Raw genomic sequence first — 17,674 nt, forward strand, 5'->3', positions numbered from 1 at the left:
CCTGTGCAGGTTACATTGCTTTTAATCAGTTGTCATGAAGACAGTTCAGAGTAGAACGGAATTTTATTTATTGTGCAAATAAAGACTAGGATCGGACAATATGAATACAATCTTCTTTCTATATGTAATTGTGTACTGCAATTTCCATATATAGTTGATGCACTTGAACTTGAAAAACACTTTCATACAAGTTGTCTATGGTTTCTCCAGTAATTTAAATTCCTGACTACTCAAGGTATTTCATGTTATTGAAGAAACAATTCTAGTTAAATGTGTGACGGCCCTCTTGTCAGTTTTTTGATCTGCAACCTTTGCAAGGGTGTAGTACACAAAGATAGAGGGTTAGCTCCCTCATTCAAATCGTCATACAGTACATACTATAGACATAGAAAGCTGTATAATGTAATATAATCAAACAAAAGCAACATGTATTTTTTATTTAATCACGGCAGGTATAGGTGTACAAAAACATAAAATCACCGAGAGATAACTTTAAATACATATTCTGCTGAAAAGGCATTTTTGTGATTCTCGCATACTGTTGTGCGCACATTTATTGTATATAATTCAAGACCAATTAACTAGATATACAAATCAAATTAAAGAATAGTCTAAGCTTGTTGTGCTAAATAAAGTAAGTCACATTTTTAATCAACTCACCATTAATACACATTTTGGACACCAGAACAATACATACAGAAATAAATACTATAATACATATGACTATGTACGTGTTTGGTTCATAGGCTGCATTTTTGCTTTTAAGTTTATACCATATGACAGTTTCAGTTGAAAATAGAGCAGGACAGTTTAATATATCACAGCCAGCAGAATAAAAGACCTCCACATACCATGAGTACCCAAATGATGCATGATTATCTTCTATTCGTTGGAAAATGGTCATGTCCTTTAATGCAGGGGTCCCCAACCCCCCTTTACCGGTCCACGGCTTGGTTGGAACCGGGCCGCGGAAAAAAAGTGAATAAAAAAAGTTGTAATTTTTTTTTTTTATCAGTCGGAAAAATATATTATTTTGAAAAAGGACCGGATCCAAGACAAAGAATCTTAAAACATATTCAACCTGCTCAATGAATTCTGTCACTTCAGGGAAATGACAACTGTTTTCAAGTTGGCCGATAAAGTCGCTGCTGTGTGGGCGAGTGAACAGCATAATATTCTACATGTTTCAGACGTTGACCGGGTGGAAGAGGCTTTTAAAAGAGTTTGAGCGGTACTCCAACCACAAAAGACCCGACTGCAAAAGAATAGACCTGCAACCCATTTGTAAACAAACCCATCCGGTGAATCGAGCCCGTCCGAGCTAGAAGAAAATGTGTTCGCGATGCAAATGACGGTGGCCTTAAGGGACATTTCACACAACAACTCTGCCGGTGTTCTAATGGCAGCGACCAGAACTCGGTTAGGAGCAGCGGACCAAACACACGTCTGTGTCGCCGTCTCCATGAGCGGCTCGTTGCAGGTAAACAAGCGCACGGCTCACACTAATTCGGCGTCATGATGAGTTGTAGTTTTGGCACTTTATGCCCTTCGTATAATTGTATGACGTCATATTTATTACGTCATTTATATTGCCGGTCCGTGAAAATAATTTCTGACACGGAACCGGTCCGTGGCTCAAAAAAGGTTGGGGACCGCTGCTTTAATGTATTGCACCACTGTCTATTCATTCAGGAATACAGTATGTATGCTGTAAACAATGAATGTAATGAAATACATGATCCACAACCCATTGATAAATAGCAGGAACAGGAAAACAAAAAGCTATATAATATCTGGTTGACATAAGTACAGGGTAAAAAAGTAGATAACCGGTACTCAAATTTGAGGAATGCATATTATATTATATTCATACATTTGTATTTAACTTTTAGCAGTAGACTACTGCAAACAGTGGAAGTGTAATACAAAAATATAATAAAAATGCAGTATGTTTATAGTTGTATATATTTACCCAAAACTCCTACCAAAAAATATTGCTAAATTTCTTTTGGCCAATGCATCCTTCCCTAATTTTCTTTCTCCTTGTTATTAATCAGGAGAACAGAGGACAGACAACACTCAAGAAAAACTCTTAATGTAGTTACAAATTTAAAACACACACATACGAGTATCATTCAAAAGCAAACAAACAAGAATCTTCTTACAATCACTTGCAAACCACGACATCTTCAGGTCTAAATTGCTGCTTCTGTTACTTTTAGTCTTTAGGTGGTGCACTTTGCACTGGAAGGCAGGTCTGGTTCTGGTTATGCAATTGGATATAGGTGGAGGCCAGTTTCAGATGCTTTATATAGCTTACCTAACAATGCAGATGATCTGCTATTATTTATGATTATATACAAATATCCCTACTTAGAAAATCACATTATCTTCTCCTTGGCTGCAGTGTTGGAACATGTCATTACTGCGAGGCTGCGCTGAACCAATAGGAATACTGTGAAGCAGTCGGTTTGATGCTCTTTTAGGAACCGTTTCTATTCCATTTTACAGCCACAGTGGGACACCGGCTTGTACTGCAAACCTCTACTATTTAAAATGTCAGAATTAATAATGAAAAACAAAGTAATTGTACCACAATTGTAATCATGTCATACTTAACGTTCAAGTGTTATGTGTTTATGTTTATTGAGCTCAGGTGAAAGTGGTTCTTTTATATGCAATACAACTTAAATTGACTAACTCACTGGTATTGCTGCACGAGCCCCAGGTCACTGAGTATCAGTTCTTTGCTCACATTCAGACATAAATCAGTCTTCACAATCAACCTGCAACCGATTTTAAACTGTACAGTGTACGTATAAAAAAATAATTTCAATATAACCCTTTGACCCGAACATGGTGACATTTAGGATTCACAGTCCATTATTAGAATAGTTGGTTAAATAAGTTATGGCTCACCTTTTTCTCCAGCAAGATCTTCATTCAGAGCAGGCTTATAAAAAACGGCAGCTTACTCAGTATGTATACAGTAATTGCTTTAAAAAAATGTTTTATTTAAAACTGTGTTCCCAACCCGAATAATATGGTTTTGTGTTAAGACAACAATCAGGTAGCAGGGACCATACTCTCGGCGTGGGCCTTTGGGGGGTGGGACAGACACTTACAGAGACGAGTATGCACAAGGACGTGCTACAGCATTTGGTTAAACACGAATGAGGAATTCATTCTAAAACAGAAAACATTTATTTGAAAAGCAACGCTTAAATACCGACAGTTGCAAAAAAGGCAAAGTCCTCGTGTTACACTCAACATCAAATGCTGGCTGAGTTTAGCACATCGGTGCCAAGAACAATCTGGTTGTGCATCAAAGCATTCCTATGAGATGAATAATAGTGTTCAATAACCACAGCATAAATGTACCCGCAATTACTAGTGTCAGAACACAGCCACTCATTAACATACCATCGATTTGGAATAGTGCAAAACAACGTTTAATGTTCCACTTGGTTTCGCTGATGCACTGTAAACTTTACCTCAAATCACACCAAGGGGAGTCGTAACAATTCATCCATGCTCGTGACGTCCTCCAAGTTTGTCTCAGTTCATACGTTCATTCCTTTACACCTATAAACCAAAGGCAATGAACATAGTTAAAATGTAACAAAAACACTGCGCATAAGAAATATGTCACAATTTTGTTTTTCTTTGAGCAACTTATGGAGCATTTGCTTACATTAGAAACAATGTCACCGAGTGAGATCACATCCTCAGAACTGATACTATCGTCATACTGAGCTCTGCAAAAAACAAAAAGACCAGTGTCGGGGAATTGAACCGTCACACCATATGAAACACTCCGTTTCTCCATGTGAAACAAATCTATTGAAAATATTTAAAAAACTAAATACATTCTTGGTACTAAGATTTACTTGATGGAGATGTTTGTAATTATATGGCACTTTTAATAATGCTTTACTCCCGCCCACAACGAAACACACAGGTTATGGACGGTTTGGGTAAGTTTCAGCCAATCACATTATGTGCGGTGGGATGTGTACACAGCTAATAATTACCATTATCATTAAGACTGGCATAATGTAAGATAATAAACTTGAATCTGAGTGCAAACTATGTGAAATGATCACGCTACATATTTAATCATTAAACATTATAATCCGGGATGGACCCAAACACATTTGAATATGCATATACTCCTGACAAGCTTTCACAATGAAATATCAATCTTAATGTGTGGTTTCCCGCTTACTTCTTGAGGGAGCTGAGCTCCTGGTCTTGGCTTAGTGTGTAGTTGAAATCCACTCCCGCTGGCTTGTAGGCATCCTGAGAGGGAGATGGAGGCCGACTTGTGGGAACAGATCCAGGGTTTCCCGAGGAGGAGGAGGAGAAGGTGGTTTCAGTAGTGTTGCCAACAGCGTTGCCAACAGCGTTGCTGGGCGGTAAAGTCTTTGGGAGGAGGTCAGGACGACCTGACTGCATGACTGGGGGGAACGGGAGGGGAAACTGTTAAGACGGTGTTGTGAAAGAAGCACTTCACACGCTGGTACATGCCGGTATCAAAAAAGTAACTGGATTACAGCGCTTCAGCTGGCTGAAATCTGAAATCCTGTTTCCAGGTCTTACCGGGGTCCCCTTCAGGTTCTTCTTTGGTCTCAGAGCTGCTCTGATGTTGGAGGGAAGAGTGCTGGCTGTTGCCGCTTGTTTGGGTCATAAGAAGAGGCCCTGCTCCAGCTGGCTTCCTCAAAGGACCATGTGTTACTGCACGCCGCTTCTTAGACGGCGAAGTCTTTACTAGATACGAGGGGAAAAGTGTAAATTAAGAGGCCATAACATGAGAATACCTTTTGGTGTTGTAGTGCGACCCTGTGGGCAGAGAGGCGCGACAATGCAGTCTGGTTGCCAAGATGCATTTCATAAGAATTTGCTATCTTTAAGTGGCGAAGGCACACCTAAATAAACCTCTGAAATCACACAAACGCCATTATTCATGTTTCGTCCACCTTTCCACTTTTTTCCCCCCACGTCATTTGACTTCTATTTTTGACAATTGTTTTTCTTTTTGTCCCTTTATCAGTTAGAGAGGACGGCTTACAACAATGGTTTACTCTGGTGACTCTTTATTGCCATCTCAAGGCCGCAGATCTCGGTTTCATCTGCAGCCTTTAATGTTGAGTGATATTAATGAATTCAACAAGAGTCATCATCTGCTCTTGGCAGGATGTTTGAGCAGCTGTTTCTACATTTGAAACTCTGCACGTCAAACACCACAATAGGTCTCCTCTGAGGAAAGCTAAACTGTGAACGCACCATAACAGGGAAAGCCCCGTTTAAAGGCAATGAAAGAAACAAATGCACCTTGCCGTGAGGTGGCACGGGTGTGATCTGAGCCCCGCTGCAGGGTTCACAGTATTCATGCGCTCATGCATTCATGTACTTACGTAAGATCTTCCTGAAGACTGCATTGCACATTAACTTCTGAAATCGTTCTGCGTAGAAACTCGGTCTGTGTACCGATACGGTGTCCTGCAGAGAAGGAATGGTTCCAGGGTTTACATCGAGACATTCAAATTGATTTCAAACACAAATAGCTGAGGCTAGAGAATGTAGCCTACCCCGTCGTGAACCAGAGCTTTCCACGAGTGCTCAAGCTTCTTTACTAGTCTGAAAAAACAACACAAAGAGCCTGGATTAGACTCCATACTACTGTAAATGGACTGTACTTGCACTGGAATAGCTCTTTTCTAGTCTCGCGACCTCTCAAAGCGCTTTCACACCACATGTCATCATTCACCCATTCACACACTGATGACAGGGGCTACCATGCAAGGTGCCACCTGCCCATCAGGACTAACTAACATTCATAGCACAGCTACGGGAGTAATTTGGGGTTAAGTGTCTTGCACCGCCGCCCCTCTGATTGAAGGAAGACCCGCTCTACCACTGAGCCAGTCGCCCCTGAGCACATCCTGTGAAGACACGGACGGGCCATTGAAGCTGTCGCTGTCCTGCTAACGTGCTGCTTTTGCTGTGCAGGCTGTGGAGACATTGTAACTCACTGACTGGACAAAGAATTCCGAGGTATACAAACATGTGCGCTCTTCACCTGTAGGACTGCAGAATGTCGATGATACCGATATACAGCAGCAGCCTCTCGCCTTTTGAGTTTCGTGCCGGGATTCCTCCTGTTCTATCAAATCAAACAAAATGAGTATAATTTAGTGTTCTGTTATTACTCTCGGCAGACATGATCACTGAAACGCCGTCACTCACTGGTCCTCTGTCTCCGGCGATCCAATGCTCCCCACCTCAGCCTGGATGGCCTCTATAGCAGTGCTGTACAGAGACTTTTGACCTTGCGGCCTCCGTTGGTCCACAGCCCCGACCACCGACTCTTTGCTGGCCTGCTCTCGACAGGCTTGGTTTACATTGTGGATTCCCACCAGAAGGCTGTAGTCCATAATCTTAAAGCTTTGCAGAAGCTGGATGGAAAACCAGAAACATACCACACCAGTGATTACAAATGAATTTGTGAGTAAATAGATGAGAAAAATGTTGATATTTCTGAGAAATTAGTATGTGGGTTTATCATCATATTATTTGAATTAGTTTGAAAATATCATGCTTGTTGCCTTATGTTTAGACAGCCATTAATCTGTAGTTCTTACCAAGCAGTCTCTCTGGATGGTCTTGCAAACAGCACTATACTTGTCCCCCTCCAATAACAGCCCATCATGCATGTCCTGCAAGAAGTCCAGGTCCTTGTATGCGGGAACAGACTTTCCCCTCTCTTTAGCTGAGGCCCGCCGCTTGTAGGTGGAGCCCTTGAGATCGTACTTGAGGTGCATTTGTACGGCGCTCGGGAGCAGATTGTTCATGACGACGATACGGATGTTCTTACCCGCCGCCTGGACACAGTAGAGTCCATAAAACTTTGGTAACAAGGTCCGTTTGTTCTGGTTGAGGTTCTGAAAGAGAGCCGAGAGGAAAATCAAATATTAACACAAGATCAAAACAAGCAACCGTCCAACTGAGCAGAGTATGTGACTAATGTTTACCCAAAAAAATAATAGATAATGAAGCAGATAAGGAAGAGTAAAACGATTATCCCACAAAAGCGATGCAGTCAGTGACGAAAAATGCACATCAAACACTTTCTGACAATTTTCCCGGCAAAGAAAACAATGCAGTAGCAATATTTAGTCAGAACTTGTTATTGCAACATAGTATAAAAATTATCTGGTGCTTTTTGTGACGCAACCAATGATTATTTTCTTTAACAATAGTTATTTTTAATTCTTTTATTTATCATTTGGTCAACAATATGTGAGAAAACAGGAGGAAAAGCCCAAGATATTAAAGCCAATCATTAGATCTTACCATGAAGTATCCTGGGAGCAGTTTCTGCAGAAACTCCGCCTCTTTGTGCTGCACTGTCTTAATGATGAACTCATCATCACTGGAGACGTAGAAGAGAGATCCACTTGCCCCGGAGTTTGATAGCTCAATCAGCAGATAATTACACAGCGAGTACTGTCACCAGAACAGAGCACAGTCGTTAGAAATGTCATCTTATAGAAACCAGAGAGCACAGGCTACGACAGGTTAAAAACAAGTCAGCTGTGACTTTACATCGGAAGCAGCCACACCCTTAGTGTTTCAACACCTCATTTTTTCACACTTCCCTAGTTTCACGCCTTTCCTCCGAGTTTTAGCACATTTTCTGAGTATCACAGATGTAGAGTAAACAAGAATACCATGTAGTCATCAGGCCGGATTCCAAACATCTCTCTGAAGTACCGAAAGGCCATCGGGGCGTACGTCTTGAACCTGAAGTCTCCGTAGTGGTGGGCTGGTGTCAGGTTACTGCCCTCACTGCCAGTAAAAGAAAACACACAAGAAGGTTACGTGAGGGGTGATAAATTAGTACAGACAGAAGCCCATCATCTTTACCTTGAGTTTGTAAAATGTACCTGGGAAAGAAGATGCTCTCGACTACTTCAAAGTCCTGCAGCAGCACGTCTCTCTCAGGTTTCTGGCTTAAGCTGCCCACCGTGTGCGCGATGCCCAACTGGATAGCGCCTTGCAGGGCTGAAGATGTTGTCTGGAAAAAGAGTAAACTGACATGACTCAAATGAAAAATACAGTGAACAGGTTCATCCACATGCTGACCAGTGGATCTCGAGGACCTTTCCATGACTTTAAACCAAATTTCCATGATTAAACATTTTGTGAAAACTCTGTCTGTACATGACAAAGTGAGAAGATGTAGTATTTAAAATAACAATGAGAATTCCAAAGCATACAGTATATAATCCGTGTAAATTAACATTTGAATATAATACATTTGCATTACTTTTCCAAATATTTTGGGATTTTATTTTTTTCAATTACTTTTCTAGGCCTGGAAATAGCCATTTAAAAATTCCATGACTTTTCCAGGTTTTCCATGACCGTACGGACCCTGTTTTGAATAAAGGGTTGAAAATTACATTTTTTTTCGAACAAATAATCAGCCAATTAATCGATTATCAAAATAATTGTTAGTTGCAGCCCTAGTTTGTTGCAGCTCAGAGTGAGTGAGTGTAAATGTGCTTCAGTCAATGAAGGCTGATCTCCCACCTTCTTGTACGTCGTCTCCCCGGTGGGGTCAATTCCACGATGGCCGATAGTCTTTTTCATGGCCGGAGACATGCTGGTGCTTGGAATCTGTGAATACAAACATGGCGAAAGAAAGAATTACAAGAAGGAAAACAAATCTGCAGCAAAGTAATATCCTCATGTTTCAAAGAGGAAGGAACAAAAATGTTTGTCACTTGTGTGTCAGCTAAATATTTACATAAGACAAAGGCAATGTGTTTCCTAACTCACAGACTTAGATTACGCATTTCCTGCAAACGAATCAGTTATTTCTTACCTCGGGAGGAGCATTTGTTCGGGTCCCATTCGAATCTGCAATAAAAAGGGAATTAAACACAAAAGTTAGAAAATAATCAAAAGGGCAGGAAGAAATATGTCAAAGAAACAAATGTAATAATTGCACTGGATGCATTAATATTACACAACAAAGATTGCAACAGCGTCCACCACTCCCTAATGGTGAAGAGAAAACTGAGCAGATTTGAAACAAGCATTCAGACGCACCTCGTTTTTTACCTCTGAGGAAAGACAGTCTCCTCCAGAACTGACTCTGCAGGTCTTTGAGTGCAATGGGAGGAATTAGATAAGTATTCTATTATTGTTCTATTAAGTAACTTCATGAAATGCTAATGAATGTCCTGATATAAATGAACAGTTATTTCCCATTAGTTCAAAGCTTACATTTCAGAATGAACCCTGATGATGTTATTGTAATGTCAATCAAGAGAGCATAACTTTAAAACTAAAAAGCCCTGGGGGTGTAGAGTTTGAAAGTTGTCGATATTTACCAAGCTAGGTGGGGGTCTAATAAAAAGATGGTTGCATTATTGTTCTTTATTTTATTTATTTTTAGAGCTTGACCCATACCAGGGACTAAAAGTCAGGATATTTAGCATGCATTTTGACCATTGATATTTGTAATCTGTGTCATATGAATCCCACAACTTCTGTAGTTCCTCTTTAAAACTTTGAGTTAAATGACCCCATTACCTGCTGCTAATTTCACTCAGTAGTGAGGTGTCACTAGCTTTCAAGTACATCTAGCTACATTTAATCCATCACATTCATTTCAATTAGACTTAATAGTCTACGAGTAACACCTCTCATTACAACTCAATTAATTTCAACAACACCACACATTAAAACCTCCAAAACGACTAAATGTGAGATTGTAACTCACAAAAGGTTTGTACAAAAACTGAAAACAATAAACTTCCTGGAATTATTGGTTTCAGCTAGGTGTGCCTAAACACCTGGCAACAGAGTGGATACAAAACAGGAGAGTCAATATTGAAGATCCTTTGAGGCTTACAGGTTCTCACAGGACTGACTGACGCGCTGTAGCGTGCTGATACATGTCGGTGCACGGGATCCATAACCTGAGCTCATGAACATCTCTCTGTAGCATCTCAGTGAATAACTCACGCCAAACACATCTGATCCCTTTCATAACACGGTGGTGGTCAAATAAAGCGTTAGTACTCACTACCAGCGAGGCCCTGCAGCTCCGGAGGCTCCTCTGCAGCTGTGGCCATTCAGACCGAAACCTGAACTCAAACTGGGTTGTGGTGAAACACGTTATCGGGGTCTGTCTGTGCGCGAGCACGTCCAGTGGCCGTGTGGACCTGTGGAGACACGAGTAGCTCAGTAGCCGCAAACACTTCTGATGACTTCATGCCACAAATATTGACAACCGCCACGTTGGCTCTGGGGGAGCAGCTTCGAAAATACACAGTAAGTAACACGAACAGGGCGGAGACAAACTGGCCGAGTGTTTAACGACCACTTTATGGATCCCGCCTGTGAATAATGTCACTGCGGGACTTTAGTGGACGACCAGTGCATGTTGTATCGGGCCAGCACGTTAACTTACATTGGATTGCGACATTTAACGAAGCTAGCTAACTAAGTTAGCTGCTAACTCTTGATAAACTTTTCTAACTAGAGCAACGCCCCACTGATAACTAAGCAACAACAATACAAACAAAGAGACAACTTACTCGGAAATGTCGTGGAGTAGTTCCCGCCGTTCCCCGAGAAGGAACAAATTAACTTTAAAGGCACTGTTTTTCTAAAAACTAAATAAACAAGGAAGCAGTGCGGAAGCAGCAGTTTTGCGTTATGCTCCACTAGCCAGCGCAAGATGCACAACTTCCGGTGAAATGTTCTTTCAGAATAAAACACAAATGTCACAAGGGAACACAAAATAAAACTAAGGAGCTTTATTGTGTGGACCACGCTTTAACAACTACTTATATTGTAAAGATATAGTGTAGTAATCTCTCTCTGACCTTAGCAGTCACTCTTCCTCTGTGTGTGTTATACAGAGTTTCTCTCTGTTTTAATAACATAGCGACCTGGCCACCATATTACCAATTATCCTATTATAGCAATGTCATGACCTGTAGTCTCATCCTAACACTAAGCAATCTCACCAACGTGTCTAAACCTTAGCAATCTAACCAACAAAGTCAGTGTCTACAGATCTGAGGTTGCAGGTGAGAGCGTGTTGGTGCAGGAGGTCAGAAAGGAGAGGGGCTCGGGGTTGTGAGGGGCTTATAGGTGATGAGGAGCATCTTTAACTAAGTTCTTTGCTGGAGCCAGTGGAGCTTTTGAAGGACCGAGGTGGCGTGGTCTCTGGGAGTGAGAGAGAAGACAATAAGCTGGTTTCTGGATGTATTGTATAGTTTGTTGATGATTTTGGGGGGGGTGTCGTACTGGATGCTGTTGCAGTAATTCAGTTGAGATGTGATGAAGACGTGGAGGAGTCCTGGAGAGAGAGAGAGAGAGAGAGAGAGAGAGAGAGAGAGAGAGAGAGAGAGAGAGAGAGAGAGAGAGAGAGAGAGAGAGAGAGAGAGAGAGAGAGAGAGAGAGAGAGAGAGAGAGAGAGAGAGAGAGAGAGAGAGAGAGAGAGAGAGAGAGAGAGAGAGAGAGAGAGAGAGAGAGAGAGAGAGAGAGAGAGAGAGAGGCTTCAACAGATCTGTCCTTCTTGATAGAGCTGTGTAGAATGACATATTACATTGTTATTGTCATCACTATTATTATTAATTCCACTTCTTTGGACACAGGCCGTTCAATTGGATTTTAAAACCTTTAAGGTTTTACAATCACCCATCCATGTTATCAAACCATATACAGTAAATTGGACTTCATTAGCATTATCACCCATAATTAATTTGAGCGTTAATGTCATGTTTTTGAATCCTCATTGTACAAAGACAAATTCATAAAACGAGATTTGTGATGACATTGTACACGCCTGTAGTTTGGTGACATAGTATTGCAGACCTATGCCTTCTTGGACCCTGGAAGTTCTGGTATGTTCTGCACAAATAGTCTGGCACAACGGTTGCATGGGAGCAGTAGAAGAACCCACATTTTTGTACGAACAATGGGTCAGGAAAAGACTGCACAGTCACGTGCTATCAGGTTAATGAAGCTGACACTAACAAAAAACACTTTTAAAGAATACATCTTATTATGTGTGATATTGTCCATTGAAATGTTAACTTCACCACCTCTGATGCTGTATCCACCCTACCATACACATTCCGTTTTAAATCATATCTTTAAATACTGTGCATATCACCAAGTACACAAAAAGTGACAACAGGTATGCTGAGACCTCCTGCCTTCTCCAGTCCCTTCGCCACCACGGAGAGCGGTCTAATTAAAGACAGAAAGAAGGTGGCTCTTGAAGAAATAGTTACCGACCTCGGTGACCAACGGGCTCCAGCCATGATGATCACTCTAGAGGCCGATCAACGTCTACATCCGCGAGCAGAAACGAGATCCACGTAGAGGTCAAACAGCCTGCGTGTGCAAATCAAACAGCCGTGCACGTATATTACTTTTGCCAAGTGCTTTTGCGTCACTCGTGCGAGTCGAATTGCAGCCTGCGAGGCAATAAACACAATCTGAGCGCGTGGGGCGCCCCCTAGCGCGCGACTTCTGTCACTGCGCTTCTGCCACTTCTGAACTTCCCCGTCCGCCGATTATTAGGGAGGTTCTTTAAGGCATGAGTAGGCCTACAGGGCTGCTGGGTCCTGACTCCAGTGATATATAACAACGATACAGCTGCTGTTTTAAAATCAAAGACGTTATTTATTAACCAGAGCGCGCTCATTAGAGCTTAGTATTATTAGAGCCTATTTTTTTATTCATTAACCACTATGGGAAATGTCCACACGTCTTCTCACAGCAAACAGCACTGTCCATGGTTCTGAAACAGCAGGGAAAAACACACTATACCAAAGGTGGTTGTTCTTACATTACTAATATTAAGTGAGTGTCCGTTGTTACATTTTGTGACATTATCACCCTAAACAAATTTGTTATCAAACACAAGCCCATATTTGTGTCGGGATTCATCTGATCAAATGTGTTAGTCCTTACAAACTTTCTCGATGGTCTATTCCTTCTTACAACCTGTTTTTTATCGAGGAATACCAGGTTCAAAAGGAGTGAAATAACATGTGTGTTCACCCTGGACGCCACCTAAGACAAGACTGATGGATCCTGGGTGTGTAATGCTATTTTCTGTATGTACCAACATTGTTTACCATTATTTCAAAGCTTCACGCTTTGGTCAATTTAATAATTGTGGAACGCTTTTCTCTTTTAATTGGTTTCTCCTTTAGTACATAAATGATTCAAAGACTGATGAGATAAATCATTTTAAATTCATTTATAAACCTGTGGAATTTACGAAAGCTTGTCAACAACAGCTGACTGTATAAAGCATCTACTAAAGATGTCCTAAAAGATGTTTATTTGTGACTTTGACACATTGCATCTGGTTCAACCGCACACTCACAAGACTTGAACCTGTTTCAAAACCCAACTCTTTTTCTCATTTGAAGCTGCCAACCTGCTGTTTCTCCAAAGTTATTATCAGTAGCTTTTTCAGTAACAAAAAACATACGAGAACTGTTATGTCTATATTTCATCCTTTATTTCCCTAACAAAGAATACACAGTACATGTTAGAAACTGTAACATCCATTGAAGACAATTTACTTGAGCTATGACACGGAGTGAAAAAAAAGTGCAAACATGTTTTCTGTTGTTGTGACAAAGCTGGTTAACATAAGAACTGAATGCGCTGTATCATGACTCAGCATTAGCACAACCAGCATGTCCTGTCCTCCTCTGTGACACAGATCTGCATGACATATCACATTATGAGCTCAGCATATGACGTATGTTTTCTAATGCGCCACATTAAGCCAATCTCACTCCCAAAGTTCTACAAAAAAATTATTATTCAATCTCAAAATAGTTTAAACTAACTATTTGGTTCACTTTGGTTTCATATTGCATAGATTTACTTCTTCGTCTAACTTCAGCAAGTATTTGCGTTGAAGGTGAATCCCGGCTCCTCGGGGACGACGGGTGCAGAGTAGTTTGGTTCTGGGTCATAGTTTGGGTTCGGCAGCTCGCTGTCGAAGCACGCCCACCGAGCGTCTCCTTTGTCCTGACAGCACTCGTATGCGTTCGTCATGGTGGAATACTCTTCGGTACAGAACTGGGACAGGGATTGTTTCCACTGTAAGAAAAAGGTCACAAAGTTGTATTTCATCTCCCTCTGAAAAGCATATTTTATCTTCACAGATCGTCACCACTTTTTAGATTCTAAAGTTGAATCTATTCTTTTGTATTTGGGTGCAGAAGACTAGACTACTAAGATTACTGTCTTTGTCTTTTAGTCATAAAAGTATGAACTGAGGCGCTGAGGTCCTTGTAAAATGCATCAATTCAACCTGTTTTTAATTATGACTTGTTGTCCTTATTTTGAAATATTGTTATTAACAGTAGGTATTTTGTTGTTGTTTGTGCATGAGAACAGGTATTACTTTAATAAAACATTGTATGTTGACGTCCCGAAAGAACAACCAAATGACAAAAGATGACACAAATATCATTTTAAACTATCAGTTCAGTGGGTATTTTTGTAGCAGGTAAAAAATTATACCAACATATTCATGCTATAGTAGATAGTTGTTGACATGTTGTTATGATTTTATAATTAGAATATTTACTATACTTAATTTCATATATGTACAAAAACTAATGTATCTAGTCATGCTTTCTCTCTTTAAATGCTATTATAACTGTATTTTTTATAAATAATGTTGTAATATATTTGACCCCAAACACAAACACAGGCAGAAACTCACAGCTTGTTTGGTGCAGCAGAGGATCGGGTCCCTCTGCTCTGCGACCTCTCCGCTGCAGCACAAACTGTACCACCACTCCAGGCGGTTGATGGCGTTGCCACGGCGGCGGAAGTGACCGAACCTGGAATTCGGGAAGAAGCTGGATGGGTATCTGGGACGGCCTTGACTTAGATTGCAGATGGCATCCAGGTTGTCAACAGTGGGAGCGGCAGGTGGGAAAGGCACGTCGGGTTCGTTGAGAGCGTTTCTTTTGGTCTCTGTAGGCAAAGAACATAAAGCAACACAGAGGTTAACAGCATTACGATCAGATGAGTGCATTAAGTATAAATGCTTAAATAATCTAGAAGAAATTACCTCCCACATCTGCACCGTGGAGCAGTGCAATTATCAGAAATCCTGTGATGCCTCCAATCGAAATCATCGTTATATTGTTGTCTCGCCGGAGCTTAAGTTTCTCAAAGATATTGGGACTGAATCAGCAAGCAGCTTATATAAAGCAAAGGGAGTGATGATGTGGGCGGGAAATGATTGGAAGTAAGGTTGCAGAGAGGGTTTGGGGGGGGAAACAAAATGTTAGAGCTGTCTAGACAAAAACAATGAGTTGGATCTGCTGATGCATGCAACAACTATTTGGTGTCAGAAGTCTGCCATCGTAAGGGGAAATAAGTATTCCATGATGATATGTGTTTCACATTTTGACTTGTCACCAGACATCAGGTGTTTTTAACATTAACACCAAAAGCAAATACATGTTGTTGAATGTTGTTTTTTTACAGAAGCAGTGATGCACCTCATCAGCTTTATCTTCTCTAAGCCAAACAGTAGTCAGAACAAGTTGAACACACACCCAGTTAAACAAAACAAACAATATATATAAGTGAGTTCATAAATAGGTAAATAACAACAACTTCTCTTTGAGAGCAAAGTGTTTGGCAGAGTATCAGGTAAGTCATTCGGCCGGTGCCGCAGTGAGGGGAGTTTCTTACGGTTATGAGGCAATAGATTTGAGGCGTTGCTGTACAGAGGAGGATCAGCTCGGAGTCTCGATATAATGTCAGACCAACCGCTCTGCCAAAGATATGTACCAATGGGCCCTTTGAGGAGTTACACTCGGCACACTGTGATGATACCTCAAGAAAAAGGCTGTGTGTGGAGTATTGTATGTCATTAGAAGAGCATGTACAACATGTTGATTATATTACTGTCAGGCCAGATATCTCCCCACCCAGCTCTCTCTCCTCAAGCCTGTTGGATGATCGCTGTGGAGGGCTAGTTATTTTCCAGGTGGCAAAGTGGTTGTTTCTAATAAAGATGTCATTTAAATATACCGTAACACTTCAATTGTAAAAGGCCCCATCAAAAGCCTTCATCAGAGCGTCATAAAGTTTGAGAAATGCTAAATGAAAGCTCATAAATTTGCTTCTAGGCTACTAAAACTGGAAGAGAGATGTCAAAATGTTCTCCCTGAAATTCCCACTTTTAATATTAAAATGGTATAAAGAGTAGAAAACAATATTGAGACTGTGTGAACTCAAGTGTGAAAAGAAACATGGAACAGACTGGTACGCTTATCATTCTGACGTCAAACTCCCACAACATGTTTTCAAAAACGGATTGAGTGTGCTTTTTGTTATCTGTTATCGGCTACAAATCGTGTTTTGACTTGTTTCATGTGAGAGGAATGAAGAATGCACAGCTGGAAAATCATTGAATCACTTTAATCGTTTTTTACTTTCTAGAATTGAAACTTGAATTCCAAATTGAATCATTACCCTTTTTTTTTAGCTAATGTTACAGGCATTTAAACAAAAATGTGTTCAAGATATAATATCAATGTAGTTTGACAACATGAATACGTGTCCATTAGTATTTGATGGGTCTGTTTAGTATTTTAAGTGTTTGTTGGGGTGTGACTTCAGATATAATATATATTTATCACCCCTAGCGTGTGCTCTGTTATCACCATTGCAATCTGAAACTGTCAAATAGTGATTTATTGGATTTAAATAATTTCTCGTCCCGTGCATGTAAGTGTTGTTCTACTGTTACTCAAACTTTATTGTGTTATTCATTTTGGTATGTGGTATTCACGGTACTTTGCGAGCAGATGTATCACAGGATGATTACCTTCGCATTCTGAGAATGCGGAAGGTTATGTTTTGATCACTGTGTATTTATTTGTATGTTTGTGTGTGTGTGTGTGTTTGTGTGTTATTCGCATAACTCAAAAATTATTAAACCGAATCGCATGAAATTTGGTGGGATGATTGGTTATTATTCGGGGACCATTTGATTCGATTTTGGGATTGATCGGGTCAAAGGTCAAGGTCATGAAAAGGTACCAAAAAAGCTGCGGCGAAGGTATGCGCTCTACCGAGTGCCCGTTCTAGTTGATTTTTGTTTTCATCTTGTCCACTCTTGTAGTAATTAGTGTTGCTATGCAGATATAATACAGAACTTAGCAACTTTCCTATCAAATACAATTTCACAATCAGCATTTCAAGAAATGCTGTGTCATCAGTCATTGTGTCAGCGTTCTTTAGAGTTGTGTGTACGATGCTTGCTTTTACAATGGCAGGAAAGGCTCCTGATGTACCAGCTCTACAGCTAAACAATAATAATACCGAAGCAAAAGAGTCAACGTTTCCCTGCGGAGGAGAGAATGCGTCTGTCCAGCATCTGGAATAAACAAATGTGTAAAACGGGAAAGATTAAAGGAAGGGACAGTTTTCTGTCATCAGACTCTCAGCAACGCTTACGGCTCCGTAAGTAACATTTCACATATTTGCCACATTTGACCTTTCCAGCTGTTCTTAAAAAATATCACTGCAACACAGGTGCACACTGAGACACACTCTTATGGTGCACTCATCAAGAATG

The 17,674-nt window shown here is 40.6% G+C and overlaps 2 protein-coding genes across 3 annotated transcripts; both read right to left on the reverse strand.

The window, feature by feature from the left end:
* Positions 1–422: 422 nt before the first annotated feature.
* Positions 423–10,767, reverse strand: LOC130193040 (phosphatidylinositol 4-phosphate 5-kinase type-1 alpha-like). Of its 2 annotated transcripts, XM_056413357.1 has the most exons (17): positions 10,617–10,767; positions 10,103–10,241; positions 9,121–9,174; positions 8,894–8,928; positions 8,599–8,685; positions 7,950–8,080; positions 7,734–7,851; positions 7,357–7,509; positions 6,645–6,944; positions 6,250–6,458; positions 6,083–6,166; positions 5,592–5,640; positions 5,418–5,502; positions 4,603–4,770; positions 4,229–4,460; positions 3,695–3,758; positions 423–3,585 (listed from the first exon to the last, which is right to left on the reverse strand). In XM_056413357.1, the coding sequence occupies exons 2-17, from the start codon at positions 10,149–10,151 to the stop codon at positions 3,580–3,582; spliced, it is 1,824 nt and encodes a 607-aa protein (XP_056269332.1). In that variant the 5' UTR covers positions 10,152–10,241; positions 10,617–10,767; the 3' UTR covers positions 423–3,579. The 2 variants fall into 2 exon arrangements, with proteins under 2 accessions (XP_056269332.1, XP_056269341.1); XM_056413366.1 differs by lacking the exon at positions 9,121–9,174 and having other exon boundaries at positions 10,617–10,763.
* A 2,781-nt stretch (positions 10,768–13,548) lies between these two features.
* LOC130193208 (extracellular matrix protein 1-like) lies at positions 13,549–17,059 on the reverse strand. The gene is made up of 3 exons (XM_056413643.1): positions 15,149–17,059; positions 14,795–15,051; positions 13,549–14,163 (listed from the first exon to the last, which is right to left on the reverse strand). Exons 1-3 carry the CDS (start codon positions 15,213–15,215, stop codon positions 13,960–13,962), a joined length of 528 nt encoding a protein of 175 aa, XP_056269618.1. The 5' UTR covers positions 15,216–17,059; the 3' UTR covers positions 13,549–13,959.
* Positions 17,060–17,674: the final 615 nt, after the last annotated feature.

This window comes from Pseudoliparis swirei, chromosome 1 (genome assembly GCF_029220125.1).
Source record: "Pseudoliparis swirei isolate HS2019 ecotype Mariana Trench chromosome 1, NWPU_hadal_v1, whole genome shotgun sequence".
Classification (NCBI taxonomy): Eukaryota; Metazoa; Chordata; class Actinopteri; order Perciformes; family Liparidae; genus Pseudoliparis; species Pseudoliparis swirei.

Excerpts from the sequence above, each read along its gene's own strand:
- LOC130193040 (XM_056413357.1), bottom strand. The coding sequence starts at position 10,151 with ATGGCCACAGCTGCAGAGGAGCCTCCGGAGCTGCAGGGCCTCGCTGGT. Across the intron at positions 7,510-7,733 it reads TCCGGCCTGATGACTACATG|TACTCGCTGTGTAATTATCT; the intron begins GTATTCTTGTTT and ends TTCTGGTGACAG. Across the intron at positions 6,459-6,644 it reads CCATCCAGAGAGACTGCTTG|CTTCTGCAAAGCTTTAAGAT; the intron begins GTAAGAACTACA and ends TTTTCCATCCAG.
- LOC130193208 (XM_056413643.1), bottom strand. The coding sequence starts at position 15,215 with ATGATTTCGATTGGAGGCATCACAGGATTTCTGATAATTGCACTGCTC. Across the intron at positions 15,052-15,148 it reads CCACGGTGCAGATGTGGGAG|AGACCAAAAGAAACGCTCTC; the intron begins GTAATTTCTTCT and ends CTTTGCCTACAG. Across the intron at positions 14,164-14,794 it reads TCTGCTGCACCAAACAAGCT|TGGAAACAATCCCTGTCCCA; the intron begins GTGAGTTTCTGC and ends TTTTTCTTACAG.